Source organism: Artibeus jamaicensis, unplaced genomic scaffold, assembly GCF_021234435.1.
Source record: "Artibeus jamaicensis isolate MK-2021 breed Jamaican fruit bat unplaced genomic scaffold, CSHL_Jam_final contig_851, whole genome shotgun sequence".
NCBI lineage: Eukaryota > Metazoa > Chordata > Mammalia > Chiroptera > Phyllostomidae > Artibeus > Artibeus jamaicensis.
The window spans coordinates 13,752,342-13,780,113 of NW_026521986.1; the positions used below are offsets into that span (position 1 = coordinate 13,752,342).

Below are 27,772 nucleotides of genomic sequence, written 5' to 3' on the forward strand. Positions count from 1 at the left end.
AGGACCTCACCTACGGAACTTCAGTGGGTTTTGGGTGGGCTTGGAGCATTTGTATCTAAGCGGCCGGCACCCTAATTTTTCTGGGAGGAGAACAAAGGGGTGGTACATTAGGGGAGGGGTAATAGTTTTGAGGGCAGTTTTTTAACCACTATTAAGTGTAATTTAAATACCGTATAATTTGCCCATTTTAAGCATGTAATTCACTGACTTTTAGTAAATGTACCAAGTTGTACGACTAGCTCTGTAATCTGACTTTAGAACACTGTCAACACCCCAGTAAGATCCGTTATGCCAATTTGAAGTTAACCCCCATTTCTACCCCAAGTCGCAGGCAGCAGCTAACCCACTTTCTGTCTCTATAGATTTGCCTTTCTGGGTATTTCATTTAAATGGAACCACACAATATGTGATCTTTTTTAACTGGCTTCTTTTGTTTATCTAATATTTTTAAAATTCATCCACATCATCGTATAAATCAGAACTTCATTTCTTTCTATCACCACATAATTATTGCATGGATATACCACATTGTGTTTATTAATCCACCACTGACGGACATTTGGGTTACTGAATAATCCTACGAATATTTGTGGGTGGACATGTTTTTCCTGGATAGATACTTAGAAATGAAATTTCTGAGATTATGGCATATTTACTTTTAATTTTTAATTTTTATGAGAAACTGTCATGCCGCTGCTGTGCCACACATTACATTCCCACCAGCAGCCTGAGGGTTCTTGTTTCTCTGCATCCTTGCCATCGTTTGTTATCGTCCAGGTCATCAATTATAGCTGTTCCGCTGGGTGTGGAATAGTGTCTGATTGTGTCTTAAAGTTGTATTTCCCTAATGACTAAGAATGGTGAGCATCTTTTCATGTGCTTATAGGCCACTTATATATCTCCTTTAGAGAAATATCAATTCAGATCTTTTCCACATTTTTTAATTGTTTGTCTTATTAAGTTATAAGAGTTTTTATATTGTGCATACAAGTCCTTTATCAGATATGTGATTTGTATATGCAGTTGACCCTTGAACAGCGTGGGGATGAGGGATACCACCCCTCACAAAGGCTGCCTCTCACCATGCAGCTGAAAATCCACATGTAACTTTCAACTCCCCAAAGCTTAAGTGGTCTCTTGGTATGTACAAGAGATTGGGGGCCTTGGTTCCAGGACCTCCTGTGGATTCCTCCTGTAGATACTGAGCATCAAGTGGCATAGGTCAGTGCCTGCAGTCACACCCCCTGCCAAACACACACACACACACGCACGCACGCATGGATGCACACATCTGTGGACACCCAGCCACACGAATCAGATGTAGTGCAAATGCTTATTGAAAATAATATTTGTGTAAGTGGACCCATGCAGTTCACACCTGTGTCACTCAAGGGCCAACTGTATTTTCTCCCTAATGGTGTATTTTAGGGCACAAAAGGTCTTCAATTTTGAATGAGTATAATTCATTGAACTTTTATGGAATGAGAACAGATTTTCATTCCTGCTGTTGTGTAAAAACGTGGTGATGTTCTCATCCATTAAGTGTTTACTCTATTCTCCAGCCTCCAGGGTCCTATAGACCACCCCCTCCTATGGGTAAACCACCAGGTTCAATTGTAAGACCCTCTCCTCCACCAGCAAGATCATCTGTTCCTGTGACCAGGCCACCTATCCCAATACCGCCACCCCCACCCCCACCTCCTCCTCCTCCGCCTCCTCCTCCAATGATAAAGCCACAGACTTCAGCTGTGGAACAGGAGCGGTGGGATGAAGACTCTTTCTATGGCCTCTGGGACACAAATGACGAACAAGGACTAAATTCAGACTTTAAACCAGAGACTGCAACAGTTCCGTCTGCTCCAGTGTTGCCGCCCCCACCCGTTCACCCCGCCATCCCCCCTCCTGGCGCAGTGCCTATGGGTATGCCGCCAATGTCCAAACCACCACCAGTGCAACAGACTGTTGATTACGGCCACGGCCGAGGTGAGTAATGGTGGTAAGTTCGTACTGGGGATTCTAAAGGCATTGTTAGCATCAGGTTTGCCTTTTCTTAAGCTTTGCTCATGCAGTGCTCCGTCCCTGATTTTGTTTACCAGATATATCCACTAACAAAGTTGAACAGATACCCTATGGAGAAAGAATAACTCTGCGCCCAGATCCACTACCTGAAAGATCAACTTTCGAGACAGGTGGGAGTCCCAGAATGATCGATATTAAAACTCTTAGGAGTTTTATCCAGTTATCACATGATTTTCTCTTGGATTTGGGCCTCTTTGTAAAATACAAATATAAATTGAAATTAGGGCAACAATTTATACTAGTTCTAAAGTTAGATTTGTACTTTTTTGCTTTTATTTCAGAAAAAAAGAATATTATTCTTACATTGTACCACGTACTTGTTTTTGTAGAGCACACGGGCCCACGTGACCGTTACGACCGAGACCGAGACCGCGAGCCCTATTTCGACCGTCAGAGCAATGTCATGGCCGATCATCGGGACTTCAAAAGGGACCGAGAGACGCACAGAGACCGAGACCGGGATCGAGGTGTTACTGACTATGACCGGGATCGATTTGACAGAGAACGCCGACCTCGCGATGATAGGTGTGTTACGAAAAATATCTTTGCTGGGCGTGTAAATTACTATGCACTTGAGTGTAGCAAAAATCAGTGTATCCAAAGGAAATTTAGTTAATGACGTATTCTTTCATGTGTATAATGTGGAGAGGGAAGAGTAGTTCTGGACCAGTTTTCAGGGAACTGGATGCCTGAGTTTTATCAGCTGGAATTCCAGAAAGTTAAATGGGTGAAGGGAATGGCCAGAGAGGGAAGGAAATAGCATTGTCAATAAAGATGCAGTCATTACTTAATTAGTACACAAACAGTTTTTGCAATTTGTGAGCTCTTTAGATGTGCACATACAAGACAGATTTAAATGGAAAAGCAAAATAAAAATACAAATATTGACTATGTGTACTAGTTACTTACAGAGAAAATTGGGCAGGTGATGGTATTGCATTATGAGACAGAGACCTCCAATCTTTTATTTTTTATTTACCAAACCACTTCCTGTTCCACCTTCTAGGACTCAGTCATATCGAGACAAAAAAGACCATTCTTCATCTAGAAGAGGAGGGTTTGATAGGCCGTCTTATGACCGAAAGTCAGACCGACCGGCCTACGAAGGACCATCCATGTTTGGAGGTAGAGCTGTGCCTTATTAACCATAAGGATGTTGAGAATGCAGACAACAGACGCTTTCCACTGTGGCTATGGATGTAAACTTTCAGAGTAAAATGCACTCAGATTTCTAAGACATGGCAGCATTATCATCAAAAAAAGCAATGTAATTAGTAAAACATAAGTTGCCTTTTTATATTTTTTGAATTTTGGAAAATATTAATAGAAACAACATCACTTATAATCTTACCACCACAAACTCACGGCTATTATAATTTTTCTCATTCTCTCTTCACGTACATGTTTCAAAACATTCTGTTTGCCTGAAATCATAACTAAATCTTTTTATTTTCTTGATGTCAGTTACTTAAAGTTTCTCTATTTAAGGTTAAAAGTGGCTTCCAAATCATTATGAATTATGTTATTTTAGGATGAGTGGAAAGAGTTAATATTTTTAATAATGCCTTATGAGTAGTAATTCTGTTCATCTGCTGGAATTCTAGGAGAACGAAGAACTTACCCAGAGGAGCGAATGACCCTGCCAGCGCCTTCACTAAGCCACCAGCCACCTCCAGCTCCACGGGTTGAGAAGAAGCCCGAATCGAAAAATGTGGATGATATTTTGAAACCACCTGGCAGAGAGAGCAGACCTGAGAGAGTGAGTCCTATGTAGTTGACTAGTTTTCTTGCAAATCAGAACCCGTAAGAGATCTTTTTAATTTAATATCCTGAATAGAATTTCTCTACTTTTCTGTGACGTACTAATAATACCAGATTCAAGGCATTTTACCATTTCCAAATTATCATATAATCTGATAAATTACCTACCCTATAGAATTTCAGAAGTTAGAGCTTAACTGTTCGGCAAAAAAAAGATATCAAAAAGAGGGAGGATTTAGGAGGCTTGATTAGTTTAGGATTGTTTTCCTGGTGACCTTCAGATGTATACATTCTTACATTATCTTATATTGCAGAATAATTAGATTCCATTTTAGTAAATTGGCACAGGAGATTTCATCATATATTCTGACTCCATATATACATATATACATACATAGATACATATATATATGTATGTATGTATGTATGTATTATCTTAAAACTTATTTCGGCCTGGCTGGTGTAACTCAGTGGATTGAGCACGGGCCTACAAATCAAGGGATTGTGGTTCCATTCCCAGTCAGGGCACATGCCTAGGTTGCAGGCCAGTTCCCATCAGGGGACACATGAGAGGCAACCATAAATTGATATTTCTTTCCCTCTCCTTCCCTTCTCCTCTAAAGATAAATAAATAAAATCTTTAAAAAAAAACGTATTTTGTTATTAATATAGCTACTCCAGCTTTTCTGTAGTTACCATTTGTATGATATATCTTCTTTTATCCTTTTCTTTTTTTTAAACATATTTTATTGATTATGCCATTACAGTTGTTCTATTTCCCCCTTCATTCCCTTCCACCCTGCACACCCACTCCCCTACCACTCCCCCCCTTTAGTTTATGACCACGTGTCTCAAGTTGTTTAAATTCTGTATTTCCCCTACTATTCTTGCCCTCCACCCTCTCTATTTTCTACCTACCATCTATGCTACTTATTTTCTGTACCTTCTCCCCCTTTCTTCTCCCACCCCCCTGTTGCTAACCCTCCATATGATCTTCATTTCCATGGTTCTCTTCCTGATCTAGCTGTCCTCTTAGTTTGCTTTTGTTTTAGGTGTGGTTCTTAATAACTGTGAGTTTGCTGTCCTTTCACTGTTTATCTTTTTTATCTTCTTTTTCTTAGATAATTCCCTTTAACATTTCATATAATAAGGGCTTGGTGAAGATGAACTCCTTGAATTTGATCTTATCTGAGAAGCACTTTATCTGCCCTTCCATTCAAATTGAAAGCTTTGCTGGATAGATCAATCTTGGTTGTAGGTCTTTGGATTTCATGACTTGGAATACTTCTTTCCAGCCCCTTCTTGCCTGTAAGGTCTCTTTTGAGAAATCCACTGACAATCTGATGGGAACTCCTTTGTAGGTGACTGTCCCCTTATCTCTTGCTGCTTCTAGGATTCTCTCCTTCATTTTCATCTTGGCTAATGTAATGATGATGTGCCTTGGTGTGTTCCTTCTTGGGTCCAACTTCTTTGGGACTCTCTGAGCTTCCTGGAATTCCTGGAAGTCTATTTCCGTTGCCAGATTGGGGAAGTTCTCCTTTACTATTTGTTCAAATAAGTTTTCCACTCGTGGGTGTTCCTCTTCCCCTTCTGGTACCCCTATAATTCGGATGTTGGAACGTTTAAAGATGTCCAGGAGGTTCCTAAGCCTCTCCTCATTTTTTTGAATTCTTATTTCTTCATCCTTTTCTGTTTGGTCATTTTTTTTCTTCCTTCTGGTTCACTCCTTTGATTTGAGTCCCAGTTTCCTTTCCATTACTGTTGGTTTCCTGTGCATTTCCCTTCATTTCAATTAGTTTAGCCTTCATATATTCCTTTAATTTGTGACTGTAATCAACCAGTTCTGTGAGCATCCTGATCACCAGTGTTTTGAACTGTGCATCTGAAAGTTTGGCTATTTCTTCATCGCTTAGATTTATGGGCTCTGGGGCTCTGAGTTGTTCTTGAGCCATGTTTTGATCTGGTCGTGCCTGTTACATACGAGGAAAGGCGCCTTGGTGTGTACCAGAGCAGAGCCACCCAGGTCGCTGGTTCGTGATGCTATATGTGGGGGCGGGGTCAGAGAGGGAGCAATGGCAGTCCTCTATGCTCGCCCAGTCCACCTCACCACTTGCCCCTGCCTGCTTATCCGAGCTCAAATGTGCAAGTCTGCTGCCCTGCGCCAGTCACTGGGGCCTGCGAGATCTGTCTCAACGCTCGCCTCTTCACTGGTTTATCTGCATGCAAATGCACGATTGACTGCAGACAGGCAGCAGCGCCTCTTCCCTGGGTTCCGCCCGTAGCTAGCCCGCACCTGGGATCCGTGCCCCGGGCTGCCTGTACACCACCCGGATCTTTTTTGCCCAACTGGCTCCGCTGCTGGTTTCACCCCTCTCACTGGTTTAGCTGAGTGGTCCGTTGTTTCTGGACTCTGTATTTGATTTTCTGTGTGGTGTGGTTGTGTTTATTGTTGTTAAAATTTTTGTTATTTTTAGATTTGGTTGTACGAGGACGAAAAGTGTTCCCACGTACGCCTCCATCTTGGCGGAAGTCCTCTTTCTTCTTTCTTAATCAATTTTCTTATAAGCATGGCTTTGGATGCATCCCAAGTAATTTTAATTTTTCTACTGTAGTCAGAGTACTTTCTTTTATTTCTATCCTTTCAAATTTATTAAAGTTCATTTCATGGTATATGTGTGGTCTGTCCTGGAGAATGATAGGTCATTGTTAACCATAAGATTTTATTGTAGCCCTGACTGGTATGGCTCAGTTTGTTGTGTGTAATTCTGCAAAGTGAAAGGTCGTTGGTTTGATTCTCGGTCAGGGCACATGCCTGGGTTGCAGCTTCAGTCCTGGTTGGGGCACGATGTTTCCCCCTCACACTGCTGTTTCTCTTCCTCCCTTCCCCTCTCTAAAAAATAAGTAAATAAAAATTGTGGGTTTTTTTTAAGCTTGTATTGTAAAAAATATCTTCTCTGAGTGATTGTTTTTCTGTGTGTTTCAGATTGTTGTTATAATGAGAGGATTGCCTGGCAGTGGAAAGACGCATGTTGCAAAACTTATTCGAGTGAGTATGTGAGAGCCAGAGAGTCAGTTGCTTTTATTAGCCATTTATCTTCTTACCAAGCAGAATTTATTGATACAGATATTTCTCATTCAGTCCATTCTGGCTGGCTCCTGTGGTCGATTCTATCCCATGTAAATTTGGATCTGCTTAGACAAGTATTTTTCCCTCTGTTTAATTTGGAGCCACCAGAAGACTGCATATTATTTAGCCTCAAGAAAAATCTTGTGAACGTGCATTAATTTATTTTATAAATTCTCTTTCGTGACTACATGATTCTTAGGATAAGGAGGTAGAATTTGGAGGACCTGCACCCAGAGTTCTAAGCCTGGATGATTACTTCATCACTGAAGTGGAAAAAGAAGAAAAAGACCCAGATTCTGGAAAGAAAGTGAAGAAGAAGGTATGGTCACATCGTGAGTCCTCACCAGCAGTGAGAGGAGGAGTGTGGCTCCTTGAAACAGAGGAAGGCTCTGTAGTTGTTGAGCCTAGACTCTAGTTGTTTTCGCACCAGCTCGGTGTGAAAGAATGACCACAAAGTCATCTCGGGCCACGTGCTGACCAGGGCAGAGGTTCAGGGCGGTTCTTTGCTTCTGCTAACTCCGCGTCTCCTTGTGGGGACCCTAGGTAATGGAGTATGAATATGAAGCCGAGATGGAGGAGACCTATCGCACCAGCATGTTCAAGACTTTCAAAAAGACTCTGGACGATGGCTTTTTCCCCTTCATCATCCTGGATGCCATCAACGACAGAGTTAGGCATTTTGACCAGTTCTGGAGTGCAGCAAAAACAAAGGGATTTGAGGTACAGACTTACAATAGGTTTAGAGTGCTTTGTGTTACCGGGTAAGTGCTGCCTTTGTTTGCCTAATCCCTATTCATTCTTATCTAGGTGTATTTGGCTGAAATGAGTGCCGATAACCAGACTTGTGGCAAGAGAAATATTCATGGAAGAAAGCTTAAAGAAATAAACAAGGTGATTTTGGGGGAACATAGAAATTGTTATATTTTAAACTTTGTTTAGGCTGTAACATTCCTGTTTTCTGGAAGTTCTTGTTTTATCCCCTTTACATTCAAAATACCTTTTCTACCTGCTTCAGTAAATGTTTCTTATCCATCGCAGCTAAATAAAAAAGGTTACCTAGCTCTGCCTTCAGCTAGTCTGTTAGACGTCACAATACTAGTTAGTGTGTCTTGGATGTTCACTTGGTTGTTCTTTGAGTTGTTTCCAGAAGTAACTTGACCCCCTGAATTTCTCAATAGATGGCCGATCACTGGGAAACTGCACCTCGTCATATGATGCGCCTGGACATCCGTTCTTTGCTGCAAGATGCTGCTATTGAAGAGGTGCGTGTCCTTTCCCTCAAAGGCAGTACAGAAATGACCCCTTTTTACCCCTTTTAAGAATATCTATATCACTGTCATTGAGATTAACCAGTTATTAATATTTTTCCACATTTTCTCTATATTGATATATTCTCCCTCTCTTCCTCATTAGTGTTATTACTACTATTTTTATCACTGTTGACTCTGGAACCACTTGAGAGTTAAGCTGCAGGAGTCATAACTCTGCACCCCTATATATTTCAGTGGGTGTCCCAAGAACAAGGGCATTCTTTTACCAAACTGGTAGTCTGAATTATCTCATATACAGTTTGCATTCAGATTTCACCAGTTATTCCCATGATGTGCTTTTATAACAATTTTTAAAATTCAAGATGCAGTTCTTCAGTGTAAAAAACAGTTTCTTAGCCATGCCATTCCTGTGGAAGACAAAGAAGTTTTGAAGAGTATAGTCAGCTGATGTGTGGAATTCCCCTCAATCTGAGTTCATTCGGTGATTTCCACATGGTTCGTTTTCGGTTAGACATTAGCAGGGATGCTGCAGAAGTGACGTGTCCTCAGTGCGTCAGATCAGGAGACACATGGTGTCAGTTGATTTCACTATTGGTGATTTAAGTGTTGGTCATTTGGTTCAGGTGGAATCCATCAAATTTTTCTCTTCGTAATAAGTAATCTATAGGGAGATAACTTTGAAACTGTTAAATATTCTGATCCCCAACAAATTTTTATTCAATGATAGTTCTTGCCTAAATTAATTATTAATTTGGTGAAACTAAATCTTTATCATGGAAAAGGAAAGGATTTTCTTTTTTGATCAAGCATGTACTTTTCTTTTGCCCGTCCTCCTCCTGTGAATGAGAGGTGCTCAGCATCACTGTTGCATGGTTACGTGCTCCCGCCTCCCATGCGGCTCCTCAGCCCACTTCCGTCCGGCGTCTCTCACCAAAGAGTTCCATGACAGGGGACAGTTCTCACTTGTCCTGTTGCTTTGTTTTGCAATTACATATGACATAGTTGAGCTTCTTCAAAACATTTTTCTCCTGGCTTCTATGAATCTACCTTCTCCTGCCTTTCCTCTGGCCACACCTTTTCAAAGTTTCCTTTGCTGGCTTCTCTTGCCCCAACAAGAGAAGTGCTTTAGGGTTTATCTATCCCAGGCTCTAGTTTTACTTTGCACATTCTATATGGGTAATCTTTCTGGTTACATGCCCTTAATATTAAATTGTAAAGACCGGAATACATTTTATCAACATCTTAACAATAATTATATCTGAATAGAGATGATTTTTATGATCAATCATTGTTTTCCAAATTCTCTACAGAAAAACATATATTACCTTAGTACATCTCAAACCCAACCTTTTCAGTATGTAATTCATCCAAACCTGTTCCTCTTCTAGGATTCTCTGTATTAATAATTGGACCCCTCACTCACTTCGGTGCTGCAACCTTGACTCTCTGCATTATTCTGGACTCTTCGTTTTTCATTATACCAGAGTTCAACCCTGTCCCTCCACCGTGTAGTTGGTCTACGGGTTTTGTCACTTGTAACTCACACGCCCCTCCCTGGCCCACCTGCTGTATGTGTTGCTGCCATCCTAGACCACACTGCCGCCGTCCTGTCGCTCTGCCTTCTCTTAACATTTTGAAACTTGAATCATATACATGTTTTACTTGATTGGAAAAATACTTGTTAAAGGTTTTAAAAAGAAATCCTAGTCATTTGTAGGCATTCAAAACAGGTCATTACCAGCGTCATAGGAAACTGTAAAGACAGATATCTCAGGAAAATGAAAGGCAGGCTTATTATTGTCTTTCATCAGGTTGGTGTTAAAGTTTCGGATGTTGAAAATTACTAGTATGTAACAGTGAGGCTGTGCAGTCTTGCTCTAGGTAACTGCTCATTTCAGATCTCAGTGAGGGACTCAGCATTTTCCTAAGTGTTAACTTAATCTTTTTCATTGTGATTATTGGGGTGGTGTAGGTAGAAATGGAAGATTTTGATGCAAATATTGAAGAACAGAAAGAAGAAAAGAAAGATGCAGAAGAAGAGGAAAACGAACTGGTAGGAGACAGACCAACCACTTTGAATAAAGTGTCTCTTCATTAAAATCGTTAGATGTTTAAATTCAGATCTGTGGTCAGATTGTTACTGTTAATATGCACTGTAATGATAAAAATTTCATGATCATCTTCAAGGAGACTTTTGGAAACTTTTTACTTTTCTTCTGACCAAAAGAACCCTCTACTGTGTTGTTACGAGAAAATTTTAAGAATGCTAAGAAACTTACCCTTGTACTCACTCATCTATTTGAGGGGTGGCTTTAGGGGAGAATACTTTTTAAGAAAATCGGTTACATATGGAAGGGCATTTTTACACTCCAGCAGATATGTGGTACAGCCTACCACATATGCGTAATTTTCTCTTCTTTGCTATAAGATCTCAAAATTGAGTTTCTGTCAACTGAGGCAGAAGAACTTACTGAACGAGGAGGCAGAGGGTTGCCGTAGACTGCTGGATTTGTTCTTCTGCATTTTATTCTCTTCAGAAATGGGGGAAATTATCTGACTGTGTAGGCAATGCATTTTGCTTAGGCTCATTAGAGACTTACATAGTTTGAGCTCAAAGTTCCTGTGTACCTCCTGTAAATGCTTTTGATCATACGTCTTAGAAATGTTTGCCTTACCCTGTCATTCACGAATATGCGACCTACAGAGTTACATTACTTTTCGGTGTTTGCTAAATGAGGTACAGAGATTAGCAGTGCCTTGGAATAGTGTTGCTTTTTCAATTTAGAGTGTTATTTGGTTTATTTAATATTTCAGCCCTTGCTAACACTGTTTCTCATATTCTTCTGAAAATGTACAAAATGATTCCTACCTCCCAGAGAATACAGGCTCTCTAAGATGTGGTCCCATAAACCCATGCATGATCTGGAGGACTCTGGGTAGAAACTGCGTGTTTATAAAGAAATGGTTCCAACCTTTACTTTTCTAGGTTTCTATGTGGATTAAAAAACAAGCTTTAAAGTTAATAGCATTTGAGTCTCAGTATGTTATTTTTTCTTTAAAGTATTTTTCTTAATTATTGTATTTTGACATTTATGAGCCAAAGTGTAGGCAGGAAATTCACTTAAAGGTCCACGCTGTTCTGGAATAGGGCTAATGACCTCATTAGCTACTTGCAGCGTGCATACTAGAAAGTGATCGTGTGGGAAGTTGATAATGTTAGCTTTCTGAAGCTGCGTCTGTCTTTTGTGGAGAGTCAGTTCAGGATTTGGTTCATAACATCTGATTTGCTTAGGTATAGGTAAAAACTTAGAACTTACAATTTTTTAAAATAAGACACATTGTAATATATTTTCACATCAGAAACCTTGCAAGGAAGCCTTAGGACTCTGCCCTGCTGGACTAGCTCTCTTATTTCCAAGTGGCTTAACGTTTTAAGCAGTGAGGAGATGATGTAGTTTTAAGTAAGAGCATGGTAGTTCCAGCAGGGGGAAGTTAATACACTTGTTTTGCCTGTCTTTGTTACGAAACTTCTCTTAACCCATTCAAAGATGCAGAATCCAGATCTTCTACTTTTGGGCTTTATTCCAAGAGTAAAAGATGCTTGGAGAATTTTAACCAAAGGGCTAAGAGCAAGTCTCATGTCATTCAAACCGTTTCAGTGAAATTCTCAATAAACTCTGCATTTTGTTTACTCTGTACTGATTACTATAGCTGGGTGAAAGCCAGACTTTTCTTGATTAAGAGAACGGGCGGGGGCAGTCATTGGTTTGATATTCTGCCTTCATTAGTGCTTCAGTGAATCTAGTTGATGTGACTCAGAATTTACAATTATTCTAGTGATGCATAAGGTTGTCAGATGACTTTCGAGGCATAATTTGTACAAATTTCATCAATACTTCCAACACCATCACTTCAGCATAGCTTTGTCTTGGTTTGTTCTTAAAATGTATTTGAAAAAGATGGTATAATTTATAAACCTGGAATACTGCCTAATGAGTTGAAATTGAATTATTAGTCTGGTTTAAAGACTAGAACTGTATAAGACCTGTAGGTTTCCTGGAAGAATGACGATGCTCTATTAAACTCTTACAGAGAAGCTACTGCCTTCAAAGTGGTCAGCGTACTTTGCAACTTACGTGTGTCAGTCTATTCTGTGAACTTGAACATCCCACTAGTCAGGAGATACATTGATTCTTAAAAGACGCTGACACCTTTGATGAACCTGTTGTACATAATAAGTTCTAGTGTTAAAGTTCTGTATGTTAGAGTCTGATAGAACAGAGTCCAAGTAAGGAAAAAGGGGAATCATAGTAAATTACCAAAAAAGTATATACTTAACTTGCCAGGTGAATAAACTGAAAGGATTACAACATAATTAAATAGGTATGTTGGGAAATTTGAAAATACTATGGGACTTTGTTTGAAATAAACCACCCAGTCATTTTATTAAATAAGATGTAAATTGCCTGTGGAGGTTTCTGGTTTTTCATGTAATAGGAAAATGTGATTTTAGAAGACATCGGAAATAATCATCAGTTTCCAACTTACGAAAAAGAAATGCTCTGAAATTGATTCAGTAAAATTAGCCTTTGTAAGATCTGGCAAATGTATGGAATCATTTAAAAATGAAGTTGAATTTCATAGTTGTATTCAGCGAAACTGAGATTTCTCCTTTCTTTTGAGTATTCAAAATTATGCTGGACTATAACTTATAATTGTCTTGAAAAACACTCTGGACCTCATGGCTACTATCACTTGAGTACAGCAATTGATTGGAGATAATAACCCAGCCAGTGTTACAAATCCTTTGCTACTCTGGATACTTGCACAGTGACTGCCGTACATTCTTACCACGTTTACTGTGCAGCTGGTGTTCAGACCACAGTCGTGCGTCCTGAACTGTAGCTGCTTCACAGCGCCTTCACGATACCATTCTGAAGTGATTACTCTAAAATCTAGGCAGTGAAGATTTATGCATTTGGTAATTCAGTTTCTGCCAAGATAATGAAACAGTGTTTTCCCTAGGGATATTTTTATAACAAGTGAGTGGAAACTGTATCCATTCCCAGTTTTAATGCTTTTCCAAAATCAAAAGTGATATGCATGTATGTGTCTCTTTCTAACCCTTCGAGCTTCTCTCTGTGTACGATTTAGGGTTACATTCCGAAAAGCAAATGGGAGATGGACACATCTGAGGCAAAGCTAGGTGGGTATTTCCTTTTTCCTGTTTTTATATGTGATACCTGATGGTAATGGTCATAGATCTTTCTGCTGTAAGGAGAACAAATTTCCCAAAAGTTCTGCTTAAACCAAGATTTTTGGCCTACCTTACACCCTCAGTCTGTTTTGTTAGCTTTCAGTTTAACTAGTTATGTCTTGTGACAGAATGAAAGAAGAGTATTTTAAAAGAACTACCTTCAATACCACTTCAGATTTTTAGAGTAAGTGGAAACACATGATAAATTTAGTCATAAAATGCTGTCACTTTTGAAATCCATTCTTTCGTGTTAATCAGACATGTTAGTACTGATGAGAATTCTGGTTTTCTAAAAGAATATTTAACTGCAGTCCAAAGTTGAACCAGATTGTGAGTACTTTGGGTAGAAATAATAGGAATAATGAATATTGAAGCTTAAAAATTAATTAAAAGGCAATTATTTTCCTTGTATAACAAATTGGAGTTTCTGGGTGGGGAGTGGTAGATACATCATTTAGGTTTTTGAAGCACCTGCTTTATAAGATTCTACTTATATTTCCCTTCAACTTGCCTTTAGTGCCAGATTATAAGGTAAACTGATTTAAATGGTTGTCTAAATCAAAAATTGGAACTGCTTAGTGTGAAGTTATCTGCCAAGCAGAAAATCATGCATATCCAATGGATTTTCCTCCAATATTTCATAGCATTTTTTTCTTTTTTTTTTGTTTCTGTTTTTACTTTACTTAAAGAGAACCATTTAATATGTGGATTAAGATATGTTAATAAATAATCCAAGAAAATTCGATAAGGACTTTTTGAGAAGCTTGACCTTACTAATATATGAAGTAGGGCTGTCAGTCTTTGAGTTTCTCTTCCTGGTATCACGCTATTATTCCAAAGCTGAAAGAATCATCTAAATATCATAAGTTTAGAATAAATTTGATCATTTAGCTGCTTCACTGTTTGGGACACATTGGTGTTTCTGACATCAAAGGGGTGCATTTTACAGCCTCATAAGCTATGCCTTTTATTTCGCCCAGCTGATCACATTTGCCATTGACATTGACCAGGTGTGATGTTAAAAGGTAGTTCCATAAACTGCACTATTACTGTGTTATTGGGTAGTTGCTTTGTTGTAAAGTCTAGATTTTTTTTCTACTGTATGTCATGTGGAAATTGTACGTGGTTACCGACATTCTTCCCCTAGTCTTCCCTCTGTAGGAAATCATCATAGCCAATTATCTTCTGCCCTAAAACTCTTAAAGAATTTATGTGTTTAAATGCAATTAAATATGTAGGAACATAATCATCACAACTTACTTTTAATAATAATGCTTTAGAGCTGCTTGTTTCAACATTAGGTTAAAAATGTTGGAAGGTCTGTACTTTTAAGATAACCTGTTAGACTGTAAAGATCATGTCCCTTTTCTCTGGTTTTATGAATAGTGTTTATATTTGGGGCGTGGAGAGATCATTGAGAGACCAAAGGGATTATATTGCCCTGGCTGGTGTAGCTCGGTGGATTGAGCACGGGCCTGAGAAGCAAAGGGTCACTGGTTCGATTCCCAGTCAGGGCACATGCCTGGGTTGCAGGCCAAGTCCCCAGTGAGGCACATATGAGAGGCAACCACACATTGATGTTTCTCTCCCACTCTTTCTCCTTCCCTTCCTCTCTCTCTAAAAGTGAACAAATAAAATATTTGTTTAAAAGGGGTTATAAAAGGGAGAAATATTTTAGCCAAGCATATAGCCAGAGGCCTTATGTAATATATGGTCTAGGGTAATGTGTTTTTAAATTCTAACCTGTCTTTTCTATTTTTCCTTCTAATTTTAAAAAGAAAGTAGAATTTAGTAATGATGATTCAAGAAAATATGCTATTAATCTTGGTATTGATTTCTAGAAAAAATTCTTGCCTGTCTATTTTCTTCTCAGAAAATAAATTTAATACAAATTTAGTCTATTTTAAAGACTGTTACACAGTGAATTCCAGAAATGGGTTTGTTTTGTTAAGTAAACCCTTTCAATTAAAGGCACTAAAGATGTGGCAGTGGATCTGGAAAGCACATTTTCACGTGCTTGCAGTCGGGCATTTGTTTATTTTTAGTCAGAGCGACATTGACGTTGTATGTAAGTACTTGCTCCTCACACCCTGTGTTATGCTGAGAGCTATTCTGCCCGTGGAGGAAGACAGACCGAGTGTGAGTGTTCTTGAAAGTGCCTGCCTCCTCGAGATTAGCCTGTGGAAGCAACTAAAAAGAAGATTCTTCTCTGTAACACGAGGATCTTCATCTGAGAAGTAGCCTATTTGTGTTGCCTTCCTTATTGTAACAAATTCAGTAAATTTGATTATCAAGTAGAGTTTATTTTTCTGAGTTTCCCAGCATTCTTAAGTCACTCTTGGTAACATGTTTATGCTGGATGGAAGCGTATTGAGCTTTAGCAGTGTCACACTGAGCCAGAGGAGCTGAATCTGAAACTGAGGGATTTTGATTCACAAATGAGTCTGCCATTGAGAAAATACTCACCTATACTCTTTCAAGGAGTGGGTTAAATTTCATGGCAGGTTTTTTATCTGTGTTCATGAAGTACAGTGTACAGTTCAGCCTATGTTTGAGTGTTATAAATTAGAAGTGGTGTAATTTTAGAAACATTCAGAACTGGCCCTTGCTGGTGCAGCTCAGTGGATTGAGCTCCAGCCTGTGAACTGATAGGTCGCCAGTTCTATTCCTGGTCAGGGCACATGTCTGGGTTACAGGCCAGGTCCCCAGTTGGGGGCATGCAAGAGGCAACTGGTTGATGTATCTCTTGCACATCCAAGTTTCTCTCCTTTCTCCCTCCTTTCCATCTCTCTAAAAATAAATAAAATCTTTCTAGAAAGAAAAAAGAAACGTTCAGAACTGGCCTGCACATCTGGCTTGCATGTCATAGAGCCATTGAAACTGCCTGTGTTACCCCTTGAGTCAAACCGGGGACCCAGGCCCCCTAATGCACATCAAACACTGGAAAGACAGCCTTGAAGCTACTTAAATTCCAGTGACGTGACTTAGGTTTCTGCATATCAAGTTCTTTTGAGTTTCTCATCGCTGTCATTTGTCTCTGCCTGTGAGTTACTGTGTACAGGTCCTTCTGTGTGTCCGCGGGTCTCCTCCCCGCAGCTGGAATGCAGTTACGACTTATATAGGCACCCAATTCTGTATGTTCACTACGAACAAATTCCCAGAAACATCATTAATCTAAAAAATACAGAGATGTATCTAAATTGTTTTTCTTTTACGCTATAATATATATACTGTTTCGAAGATGTGTTAAAAATCTGTGACTGGTCAAGTTGGATATTTAAACCTTCCCCTTCATCTTAAAACATCTTTTGAAACTCAGACCTCTGAAAGTCATTAGTGTGAGTGTACTGGACACCAGTGGTCTTCTGTAACTAGCGCTCCAGGTCCTTCCTCCCTCACCTTGTGCCATACATCTGTGTGTTTGGGCTTCCAGGATGCCGTGCGGAAGAGGTGTGAACCTTTCTTCAGCCTCAAGAAGGAAACTTTAAACGTGTTATGCACAAATTTCAAATTAAACCTTACAGACAAGGGTGTTCAGACTAAAACACGTGCTCTGAACTTCCTTCCACGTGGCCGGTACGGGACTCCTGGTCTGTAGCTCCTGTCGCACGCAGCGTGTGAGGGAAAGCGCTTGCAGTCAGTCCTCGCGCTGTCCTGCGCTGCTGCTTGGCCGTGCCTTATTCTTGGAATTGATATATGAACTTCCCTTCGAAGTATGTGAATGTCAAAATTGGTCTTACTAAGTCTGGAAATCCTTTGAGGTTAATTGATAATTGTATGGGAGCTTCCTACTCTTCTGGTAATACTGTGCGGTGTCGAACTGAGACAGGTTTATCGTTTGTGGGGCTCTGTTGGTTTTCTAATCCTGTGACCCTGCACAATCAAGGGGTCACTTCTTTAAGATTCTGTATAATATGGCCTGTCATATACTTGCCGATAGAACCGTTTGGTACAGCATGCGATTTACAGAGGTTAGAAGACTGTTTCTGTTGAACTCATCCATGTTAAAATTTTTCCAAAGTGATATGATAAAATTTTCTTGAGTTTTGTGACGTGTCATAGTTTGCCTGGCCGGATTTTTAAATAATACTGCTTTTGTCGGGGAGGGGTTTAGAAAATAAAAACTTTGCCAAGTACACAAACTGTTACTGGTTTTTGTAGCCTGTGTGTTATGGTGCAATTAGTTTTGTGTGAAACTTTTACATTTGAAGCATAAACTTGCCCTCTCCTGCCACTGCTTCCATTGTACGTTTCATATCAGTTCTGTCCAACTTGGTGCTTAAAAGATTTTAAGCATCCTTTGTGGAGTTCAGTGAAGTGGGGCTATTGAGTGTTTTGGAAGTTTTCAGATTTTCCTTTATTGACCTGCTCAACAATAGTGTGCTTGTATAACTACAGATGATCCAACAGTTTAGTGCTTCAATGTAACTAAACTATGTAACATAGTATTCCACATGTAGAAATCAGAATCAGTATTAACAACCAATAAAAAAGGCCACACATTTCATCTTGTGTTCTTTTTGAAGACACCTAAACTTGTACCTCGTAATTTTTGAATTGGCAATTTCCGTTCATTTAACCGAGTACAGTTTGGGGGCCTTGGAAAGCCTGGCTCTCACAAATTGAGGATTCAGAAAGAAAATTCTGATCTGGTCACTCTGGCTGACTAGCCCCTCGCCTCAAAATGGTCAACAGTGCTACATAGTATAACCAAAGGAAGTGGTGGTTTGTGCTGTGCGGTCAGCTTACTCTTAAGCATTAACTCGTGCATCTTCTCACAGAGGTTGAACTCCCAGGAAACCAGTCATCTAAAACCTTTTAAAACGTTAGCTTGGCTCATTAAGTTCTTGGTACTACCTGCTTTTCATGTGACACAGCACCATACACGATTGCAGGGCAAATGGGTGGTGTTAACGCTGTGCTAGAGGAAAAAAAGAATGGGCAAAAAAAAATTTTTTTTTCTAAACTCAACTTTGCATTTTCCTTCAGAGCACAAGAGCTGCAAGTGTGATTTGGGAGGGGTGGGGTGGGAGACAGGGAGGCCAGGAGACAAGCGCCTTTCTTGCTCTGTCCATAGCTGCTACCTGAACCACCATCATACTGTAATGGCTGTCAGTACAAACAGCAAATAAATAGTGCAGATTGCACAGAATTTGATAGTATCTCGCCAAGAAGATAGTTGGGATCCGCAAGAGATGCTGCTCTCCAGCACGAGGACGCGCCCTCTGACCGCGCTCCAGCCTTCCTTCCCGTGCTTGTGCGTCGCGTGCGAGCCCACACTCTCCCTTAACGCTGCGGCTCTGTGTTTGTCCCTCAGACAAGTTGGACGGCTTGAGGACTGGCACCAAGAGGAAGCGGGACTGGGAGGCAATTGCCAGCAGAATGGAAGACTATCTTCAGCTCCCTGACGATTACGACACTCGCGCTTCGGAGCCTGGGAAGAAGAGGGTAAGAGACTTTGTCAATAACTGCCGACAGAGGAAGGGCCCATTTGAGCATCTGGTTTTAGAAAGTTATAGACAGATAATCACACAAATGCTGTTTTTTGGAGAAATTTAGTGTACACTAAATTACACTTCAGAAAAATGAGTCAGACTTTATAAATTATCGGGTCAAAGCATACAAGTAAACTTAAAAATGGAGAACAGAAATGGCTAGCAAGTTGTCAACCTTAACGGACTGTGGAGTAGCTGCTTGGGCCATTTTGTCATGGATCAAAAGAGCCAGGTGCAGAGAAGAGTGTTAAAGAGAATCTGTGAGACTTCTGAATGGATTCAATGTGGAGAGTCCAGGAGTAGACAGAAGCAGGGCTGGCTCTTCAGGGTCCTGGGCGGAAGTACTCTGTGTGTGGGATGCCATTTCCTGAAGTAGAGAAAACTGGAGGTGTCAGAAGTTTGAGAGTGAAAAAGCAGAAGTTCATTGAGGGGCCAACTAAATTCGAAATGATAATAGGACTCAGGACTCCAAAATTGAGAAGTACAGATAGAGATAAATGTTTTGAGAAGTAAAGAGAGGTACATTGTTAAATGGTACAGAGAAGACAAGTAAATTAGAAACAAAAAAATAGCCACTGAGTTTGACATATGGAGATCAATGATGATTGATCAATAAATAATCAGCCAGATTTGCTTAAAGAGTTGAAACATAGAAGTTTTGCACTTCGTGACATGACAGGGCACAGAGAAATAAAGCTGGGTCTTCCACACAGATGTCAAATTCAGCAAAAGGAGTATCTCTGTATAGCCTTTAAAGCAAAATAATAAGGCAAAAGGGATCATATTATATGTGATCTGCATAAACCTTTTCCAGCTCATCAGTCTTAATCTTTCTCTATCAGCATCTACTTAAATGTTATCTGGTCCCTTATTGATAGATAATTATTCTGGTTTCATTTTATTGCTAGTACTGTGGTGAAAGTCATGATGTACAAGGTCTGTCCAGAAGGTACCCAGCCGTGTACTGTGAAAAATAGAGACGTCTGCTGGAGAAGATACATGATACAAGACACACTGCACACAGGACAGTGACACCTCAGTCCCCTTCAAAGTAGGCACCTTGGGACCTCACACACTTCTCCCAGTAGCCATCAGCTGCCCCATTGTATTTTCCTGAATCTTATCGACAGCCTGAAATCTCTTCCCTCTCAAAGGTGATTTTAGTTTTGGGAAAAGCCATAAGTCACAGGGTGCCAAATCTGGGCTGTAGGGGGGCTGAGTCATCTAGGTGATTTGATGTTTCACAAAAAAAACTCTGCACAAGACACGATGCATTAGCGAGTGCACTGTTGCGATGAGGCTGCCAATCACCAGTTGCCCACAGCTGCAGCCTTCTGAATCATAGGAATAGTCTCCGTGGAGGAATGTTCAGGCTTAAGTCAAAATTCGACACAGAGCAGATTCATTGTTTTCCTGCCTCAGTCATTTTGAATTCGATAGCCACACAGTACACATGCTCACTCAGCGGCATCTACTGCCCCCACTGACTAGTAGTACAGTGAAGTCCCAGTTGTTCACACATGCGCATTCCAGTCCACTTTCCTTGTCTGCCGGGTTACATTGATGTCACACAAACTGTTCTCATTATATTAACAATGGCTGAACTTTTTCTGGACAGACCTCGTATATGTCTTGACATCTCTTTGAAAGTGTATCCATAGGGTGGACTTTCAGCACTAAAGCTGCAGCTCATAGAATATGATTTATCATTTCCGACAGATATTGTGAGATTGCTTTCCAGAAAGGTACATCTATTTAGACACCCACATGTAAGTAAATGCCTATTTTTTCACACTTGCCCCTGCAGTGCCGTTACCAAACTTTAAAATTTTTCACAATCTGATAAGTGAAAAAAAAGTATCTCATTTTACATTTTTTAATTAAGAATGAGGTCATATATAATGTCTTTATTTTTATATATCATTGCCTTTTTATGAATTTCCTCAGTACTTTACTAGAAAAAGAACATTTAGTGTAAGGGGGTGAAGTTTCGTTAGAGTGGACACCATTACAGAAAACGCCAGGTTCAGAGGGCTTTCACGTGCTTCCCAGGCCCTGGGCCCGGCTTTATCTCTGAGGCCTGAGCCGGTGGGGAAGGGAGATCTGATTAGTGGCCTTCTTTGTGTGCCCAGCTCCTCCCGGGGACTACCTGTATTGATACCTCCTATTCCAGTTTTAAGGTTGGGGCAGTGGAATAGAAAGAACTCTTCCTGGTGATGATAATTTGGTATAGTTCTGGTAACCATGAGTAATCCGAAATGAGAAATATTTTTCTCTAGTTTATTTTTAGTCCAATAACTGTCACCCTCATCAGTGAGGAGTTTGTGATCCCATGTACTTTACACTGTAAATAGGTGGGTGGGGAGCGGAGCTACGCACACCCCAGTTCTTTACTGACCCCACTGTAACCCTCCTCCCATGCCTCACTCCCAAGTTTCAGATAGTTTTTAACTCAAACCACTTGCAGAATCGGCGTCAGAGCACCTGGAGATCCTGCAGGTAGCAAGAGATACACAGTTCATTGTTCATTCCTTCCCTGGGCTCTCTTGAGTTCCAATACTCAGCTTTTTACAAATCCCAGGCAAGTTCCCTGGGATTAACTTCTGTTCTATGAAAAGGTCATTCAGTAGAATTGCTCGTACTATAATTTTACCAAAATGGTTGGGTTTTAAAATATAATTTATTTTTTAAAAGTTTCACTTTCTTAGTTGGGTATAAAATGATAGTTCAAGTGGACTTTCACTTTGTTCCTTTGGTGACTGTGGAAGGTGAACCTGTCCCTTGTACTGTTTGCTGAGCTCATTGTAGAGATATTAGTGACAGTGAACGAAGTATGTGTGCCTCAAAACTTTCAGTGTTCGTTACGGTTTTTCTGTACTGCCACATTTTTAACAGTTAAGATAAATGGCAAAGAAATGGAGATTGTAAATCTCAATAATAGTCCCTCTAGGAAAGAAAGTCAGGAGGGACACTGATGTTTAAGAAGCCGCCTCTGACTGACACCATTGCCCTGAAGGCACTGCCCACAGGCGCTGCAGGACAGCGGACAGGGTTGGGTTCGGAGGGGCCCGTTTTCCCGGATTCATTCTGGGCATAGGGGAAGGGTTCACAGCAGATGAGAGTCACCGCTGTACATTTTAGGGAGCTTATCCAGCAAAATGGGCTGGGGGAGCAAGAGTGCACACAGGAGAACTGGGGAGAGGTCAGTGCTCTAGTTAGGTTAAAAGAGATGAGGTCAGTGAACTAAAAAAAATGACAGATGAGTTGGAAGGGGTGGGCCTGAGCTGAGAGCTGAACTGTTGGGAGCTGGCATGGTGAGGACTTGGTGATCACCCAGGGAGATCTATCTGCAGCTTAAGATACATGCCTTTCTCCAATTCTCCCACTTCTAATTTTTTAAACTTCTGGTTTTATGTTAGTTATCCTACCCCTTAGACTATCCAAAGAGGGGGAAAGACTTTTGCATATTTATTTTTCCTAAAGCCCAGCCTAACACTGTGTTCTTTCTAGGTGAGATGGGCAGACCTGGAGGAAAAGAAGGATGCAGATAGGAAAAGGGCCATAGGCTTTGTGGTCGGACAGACAGACTGGGAGAAAATCACCGATGAAAGTGGTCACCTGGCTGAAAAAGCCCTCAATCGAACCAAGTACATATGAGACTTAGTTTTCGAACGGAGTCATTTTCCCCTAAGGTAAGGGTACAGAGTCACATAAGTAGCCTACTGTGTGGTTGTTTTGAAGGGTTTGAGATAAAGTAGACAGCATGCTTTGTTAAAAAGGTGTCACTTTCTGTATTTTCTGGTTCTAAAAAATTAAGTATGTGCTGGTTTGCAAGCAATTCTCTGCAACCTGACTCACATATAAAAATGTAAGACTTGAGAAAGCATGAATTCTGTAGATTTGTGAAGGAGTGGAGGGGTGAGAGACTGAGGTCTGCTGAGCTTGCCTGTTCCTTCCCGGCGTGACGGCCCTTCCATTCCTTTCCAGATGGCCCGCCTTGAGGTGAACTGAAGCTGAGGCCCCAGAGCTTCGTCGTGCGTCGCCTTGCTTCCAGTTTCCGTTTTTGTTCTGTTTCTACTGCTTTTGTTTTTAAAAGTTCTCCAGTGTCCCCAAGAGGTATTAGGATCTTGCTGTATGTAAGCAAGAAATTAAAATTTTTAAAAACTATTCTGGGGAGGGTGGGAGTGATAGGTTAACTGCCGAAACCAGGTGGAGGAGTCCAACAGAAAACACTTTCTCCACCTTACAATCTCATGGACTCTCTATCATCATTGCTTTGTGGCTGTTTTGGTTTTTTACTGTATGTAACTGGTAGCTGATTGTACTAGGATTAAAAACAATAAACTTTCATGATAAAGCCGATGAGATTCATGGGCAATACAGCATGGGCCCCTTTCTCTTGTTTTTTCTAATTGCTTTTTAAATATGGTGTGTTCTAATGGCATGCAAGCCGCACATCCCAAAACCTCTCTCCCACTGACTATTATGTGGCTCGATGATTCCGTGACACATCACACAAGGCTCAGTGATGTTCAAAACACTCGTCTATGTTCTATTGGTGGTTCCCTTCTCTGCCTTTATATCTTAAAGACTAGTACAGACAATTTAAATATTTGTGTGTTCCCTGTTCTGCAACATGATTTTCTTTATGTTTTTGGCCCTTTCTCTGTTCCTCCCTCTCTGCATCCTTCCTCTTTTTACATTCTCTCTTGATGCTGTTATGTTTTTATTTTTCCTGCTCTGACTTTGACACCTGCTGCATAGAGTTGATGCACCTCTAGAACCCAGGAGCTTATTGTCTTAGTGCTGATCTTGAGTCTTTGATATTTTAATCCATCTCTCAGGGAAGGAGTGTGGAGATGCAGAGCCCTGGCAGGAAGCCTTTAGGCCTGTCAGGGCTTCAGCTTCTTGCCAGATTGCTCGTGATTGGAAAGTGTGGCCGTTGATAACACACAGTAGTCTGTTGACCCTTATTTGATTCACATAATTTTCTAAAGGTTTGCATTTTATTCAGATATCAATGATTAATTCAGAAGCTCATTGACACAGACAAAGTCTTAACATTTTCTAGATGGGTTTATTTCCCTTGCGAACAAATTCTGATTGTTGATTGGGCAAACCAAAGTAAGTGTCATCTCAGGCGGAGGCCAGGCATGAATTCTGAATCAGATTGCCTTAACGTTTCAACTGAGAGTTGCACACTTTGGAGGCCCCTCAGCCTTTTAAGTATTACGTCGTCCGAAGTACACGAGTTGCAGATATGTGAGTAATCATGTGTGTCTACAGCCTGCCTGGCTTACTGCCAGTACTGTCGGAACAACGGGTCAGCGCCTTTTTTTCTTCGTAGTGGTATGTCTTAGAGGTCATTCAGACCATTTATAGAACACGACCATCCATTCCTCCCCCCTTCTCTTTCCCTTTTACACCCTTCCGCCCCTTGTCTCTTCCCTCCCTCTTTCTAATTTTTCCGGAGGTACCTTCTCATTGTAAGGAGTTTTACTGAAAAAATTTATCGGTTGCTTCATCTGTATTTCTGTAACTCGGCATGGAATGTATGTCGTGTGTGTGTGATGTGTATGTGATGAACAAAAAATTCCCTAATTTGATGAAGGAAATAGACGTGCGAGTCCAGGAAACACGGGGAGTCCCACGTCGTGGGGGTGGGTTTCTATGCAGTTCCATCACTTGTGGGTTTGTTTAGTCACCCCCGTCTCTAACACCGGGCACCTAGTAATCTGTTCTCTGTTTTTATAATTTAAAGAGTGTTATGGGAGTGAAATTGCGGCATGTAGCCTTTCGGGATCGGCCTTTTGTCTTGCTTTCACGTGGTGTAATTCCTTTACAGTCATTCACGTTGTTATGTGTATCAATTATTTGTCCCTTTAGCATCCATCCTAATCTCTTACAGCTGAGGAATGTTACTGTATGTCTTTACCACGCTTCACCAGATCTCTGGTGGGTGTTCATGCTGTCTTTTGCTCTTATAAATTGTGAATTTCCCATGGGAAATTGTGAATTTCCTATATTGTCATCACCCTGCCACTTCCTATACTTGCCTGATTTCTAGCAACAAAGGAGCACAGATGATGGCACCCTTCGCCTAGACAGCCTCAGGGACAGGCGATCGGCATAGTGGTGCACTGTTGAGAGGTGACAGTGATCAAATGACAAAAGGCAGATCTTTCTTGGTGAATGCACCACAATAGGATTCCGAGAAAGCAAAGACTCAAAACGTGCCTTAGAGGGCCACAGTGGCCAGAGACTGATGATGGTTTCCTGGTCACTCGTGACTGAAAGTTAAGAAGTGGGGTCACCAGCATCTGTACCAGCATATTTATGGGCCTGCACCTCAGTTTTCGAACCGACCTCATGTCTCAGGCTCCGTTGCTCTCACATCAGACCATGGTCAAGGACCGTCCTCATGATGGGGCGGAGCTGCTGCAGTCGTGGGGGTCTCTGCCTGCCCGCAGGCCCTTACATTTGTGATCCTACAGATCACAAATGCTGTTAGGTTTAACAGTTTACTATGCAGGGAAAGACTTTTGAGTCTTCTACTTAAGAAGCTTGAACTTCCCACTAAATTTTCACATTCTTGTCTTTTGACAATGTTGGTCTGTATTACAGATCTCTCTCCTGTGACACTGAAGGACTGAAGTAATCCCTCCACCGTAACTTGGAATCCCACTGTCAGACATGTGATTTCTGACAGTGAGGTCCCGCTGTTCGACTGGGTGTGTCTGATGTGTTTTTTCACGGCATCTGTCTCAGTGCATTCTCATATCTGTAGGGTGAATCGAGGGGTGTCCCCTGTGTGTGTGGCAGTGACCACACACATGCAGAGCTGGAAAGGTAACACGTGGGGCAAAGGGTGGAGACTGCAGGCTGGAGAACCAGAGGAGGTGGTACCTGCTCGGCCCCAGCAGACTGTGACTGTGTCGGGATGGGAGTTTTGTGTGGCCAGAATTTCTGGGATTTCAACAAAAGGAAGTGTGTGTGTGTGTGTGTGTGTGTGTGTGTGTGTGTGTGTGTGTGTGTGAGAGAGAGAGAGAGAGAGAGAGAGAGATCACCAGTGTTTCAGCACCGGGAACTTGTTTGTTTGCATGTTGTTGTGTTGTGAGTGCTTTGGCCCACACAGCCTGCCTGCCTGCTGTTCAGGCCTGACAGTGGCCAGTTTGAAACTCTGTATTTAGAGAAGAGGTGGGAGAGAACCTAGAGTGGAAAAAAATCATTCCTGTCTTGCTGTTCACATAGCTTTTGGAAGTGATTTTGTTTTCTGTGATTAGTAATTACGTGTGTAATGTAACTGGCATATTTTATCTCCAATGGCAATCACCTACTTCACTTGGGAGTTCCTGTCACCTGCCTCATTCAGGACAGATGTCAGCCTTACACTGAAGTTTGTCAGCTACTTCTCCATCTTCTCTTTCACTCTTAACTGTATATGCTATGCTCAGATGCACTTTGTGATTTTCTCAACACGCCCTCCGATTTCCTGCCTTACTGCCTCGTTATCGCATTCTTTAGAAATTGTAACTGTCTTCAGGCCTAGCTCTCATGATACCGTCTTCCTGAAGCTGTTCCTGGTTTTCCTTTCATGTTCCCTCTTTCCAGTTCTTACCAGGCTTTGCTTGTTTTTGTCAATGGTCTTAATTTGTCTTGCTAGTAGAGTAACTTTTATACCTGTCTATTCTTTCTTCCCATCCCTTCCTGCTCTTAAATGCAAGCCGTTAGAGGGTAAGAACTATGTTTTACTCACCTTCAATCCTTTTAACGCCTAATACATAATACCTATTATGTACAGTGCAACAAGCTTATTTAGAATTGATAATGTAGTAAATTTAAATATAAATCCATATAGGTTAATATGTGTGCAATTCACAAAACTCCAATTCTTGTGGGGTTTTTTCTCTGTATCTTCCAGTTGGTGGCATAATCATTAGTATTATTGTAAACTGGGCCTCACAAATTCAAGTGCTTGATGTGGACAGGAAGACATAGTTGAGAGAATTAGCCAGTGGTTTCACAACGACATGTATTCTTTCATCAGAGCATACTTTGCAAATTAGACACGTAGGAATATTGTTCATTCTCATGGAAAAGTTTCCTCTTTCCCATTTTCCTTCAAACATTTGACAATCTGTGCATCTTTAGTTTCTTTGGTAGAGCTATAAGTACAAGTATTAGTTTTCTAATTGACACTACCGTGAAAAAAACCACAACGGAAGCAGAACAATAATGGCAAATGACAGCCTCAGAGTTGGGGAGCAGTAGGGCACGGTGGGGACTGGGGTGATGCAGAGTCCTTGCCGGGTCTCAATGAGGCAACTCTTCCTCAGCCCTTGGTGGCCATGAAGCAAGGTAGACCCAGTGTGACCAGATGAGGATAAGGTGCAGATCTGGGTATGTACATGGAATGGTCTTCTCAAACTGTTATGGGGGCCACACAGTAGAGGCAAAACAGATCAGACCCAGAGTCCACATCGTACGTAGGGGCCTCATTCCGGGACTCTGGCATATACCAGAGAGGAGGGTGAAAATTCTAAAAGACAGTTAACAGCACAGAAGATATCTTTGGAGGGAAAACACCAGGTTATATAGATTGTATATAAATATTTTGACTAACACCTTTTAACTGATATTTTGGAATAAACCGTTCTGTTTTCATTGCACCAGATGGCAAAACATGCCTAATATACCAATGTTGAATTTGCAGTGGGTTTATTTTTGTTCATTTTTGGCTTTCGCATGGAAGCATATATAGCACCCTTCTGTGGGTGACATT

At 40.9% G+C, this 27,772-nt stretch overlaps 1 protein-coding gene across 4 annotated transcripts in view; it reads left to right on the forward strand.

Moving 5' to 3' along the window:
• The window catches only part of YLPM1 (YLP motif containing 1), a 62,499-nt gene extending 39,124 nt beyond the window's left edge, over nucleotides 1–23,375 (forward strand). For 2 of the 4 annotated variants that reach the window (XM_037128274.2, XM_053673267.1), the window contains 15 exons: nucleotides 1,563–1,983; nucleotides 2,097–2,189; nucleotides 2,409–2,604; nucleotides 3,086–3,204; nucleotides 3,684–3,838; nucleotides 6,824–6,886; nucleotides 7,167–7,286; nucleotides 7,511–7,687; nucleotides 7,775–7,858; nucleotides 8,146–8,229; nucleotides 10,211–10,291; nucleotides 13,393–13,444; nucleotides 18,813–18,943; nucleotides 22,501–22,682; nucleotides 22,978–23,375. In XM_037128274.2, coding sequence (XP_036984169.2) covers nucleotides 1,563–1,983; nucleotides 2,097–2,189; nucleotides 2,409–2,604; nucleotides 3,086–3,204; nucleotides 3,684–3,838; nucleotides 6,824–6,886; nucleotides 7,167–7,286; nucleotides 7,511–7,687; nucleotides 7,775–7,858; nucleotides 8,146–8,229; nucleotides 10,211–10,291; nucleotides 13,393–13,444; nucleotides 18,813–18,943; nucleotides 22,501–22,647 — 1,923 coding nt within the window. In that variant the 3' untranslated portion in view covers nucleotides 22,648–22,682; nucleotides 22,978–23,375. Of the gene's footprint in view, nucleotides 1–1,562; nucleotides 1,984–2,096; nucleotides 2,190–2,408; nucleotides 2,605–3,085; nucleotides 3,205–3,683; nucleotides 3,839–6,823; nucleotides 6,887–7,166; nucleotides 7,287–7,510; nucleotides 7,688–7,774; nucleotides 7,859–8,145; nucleotides 8,230–10,210; nucleotides 10,292–13,392; nucleotides 13,445–18,812; nucleotides 18,944–22,500; nucleotides 22,683–22,977 lie in introns of those variants that run through there. The other 2 variants (XM_037128285.2, XM_037128293.2) reach the window with 2 other exon arrangements.
• Nucleotides 23,376–27,772: the final 4,397 nt, after the last annotated feature.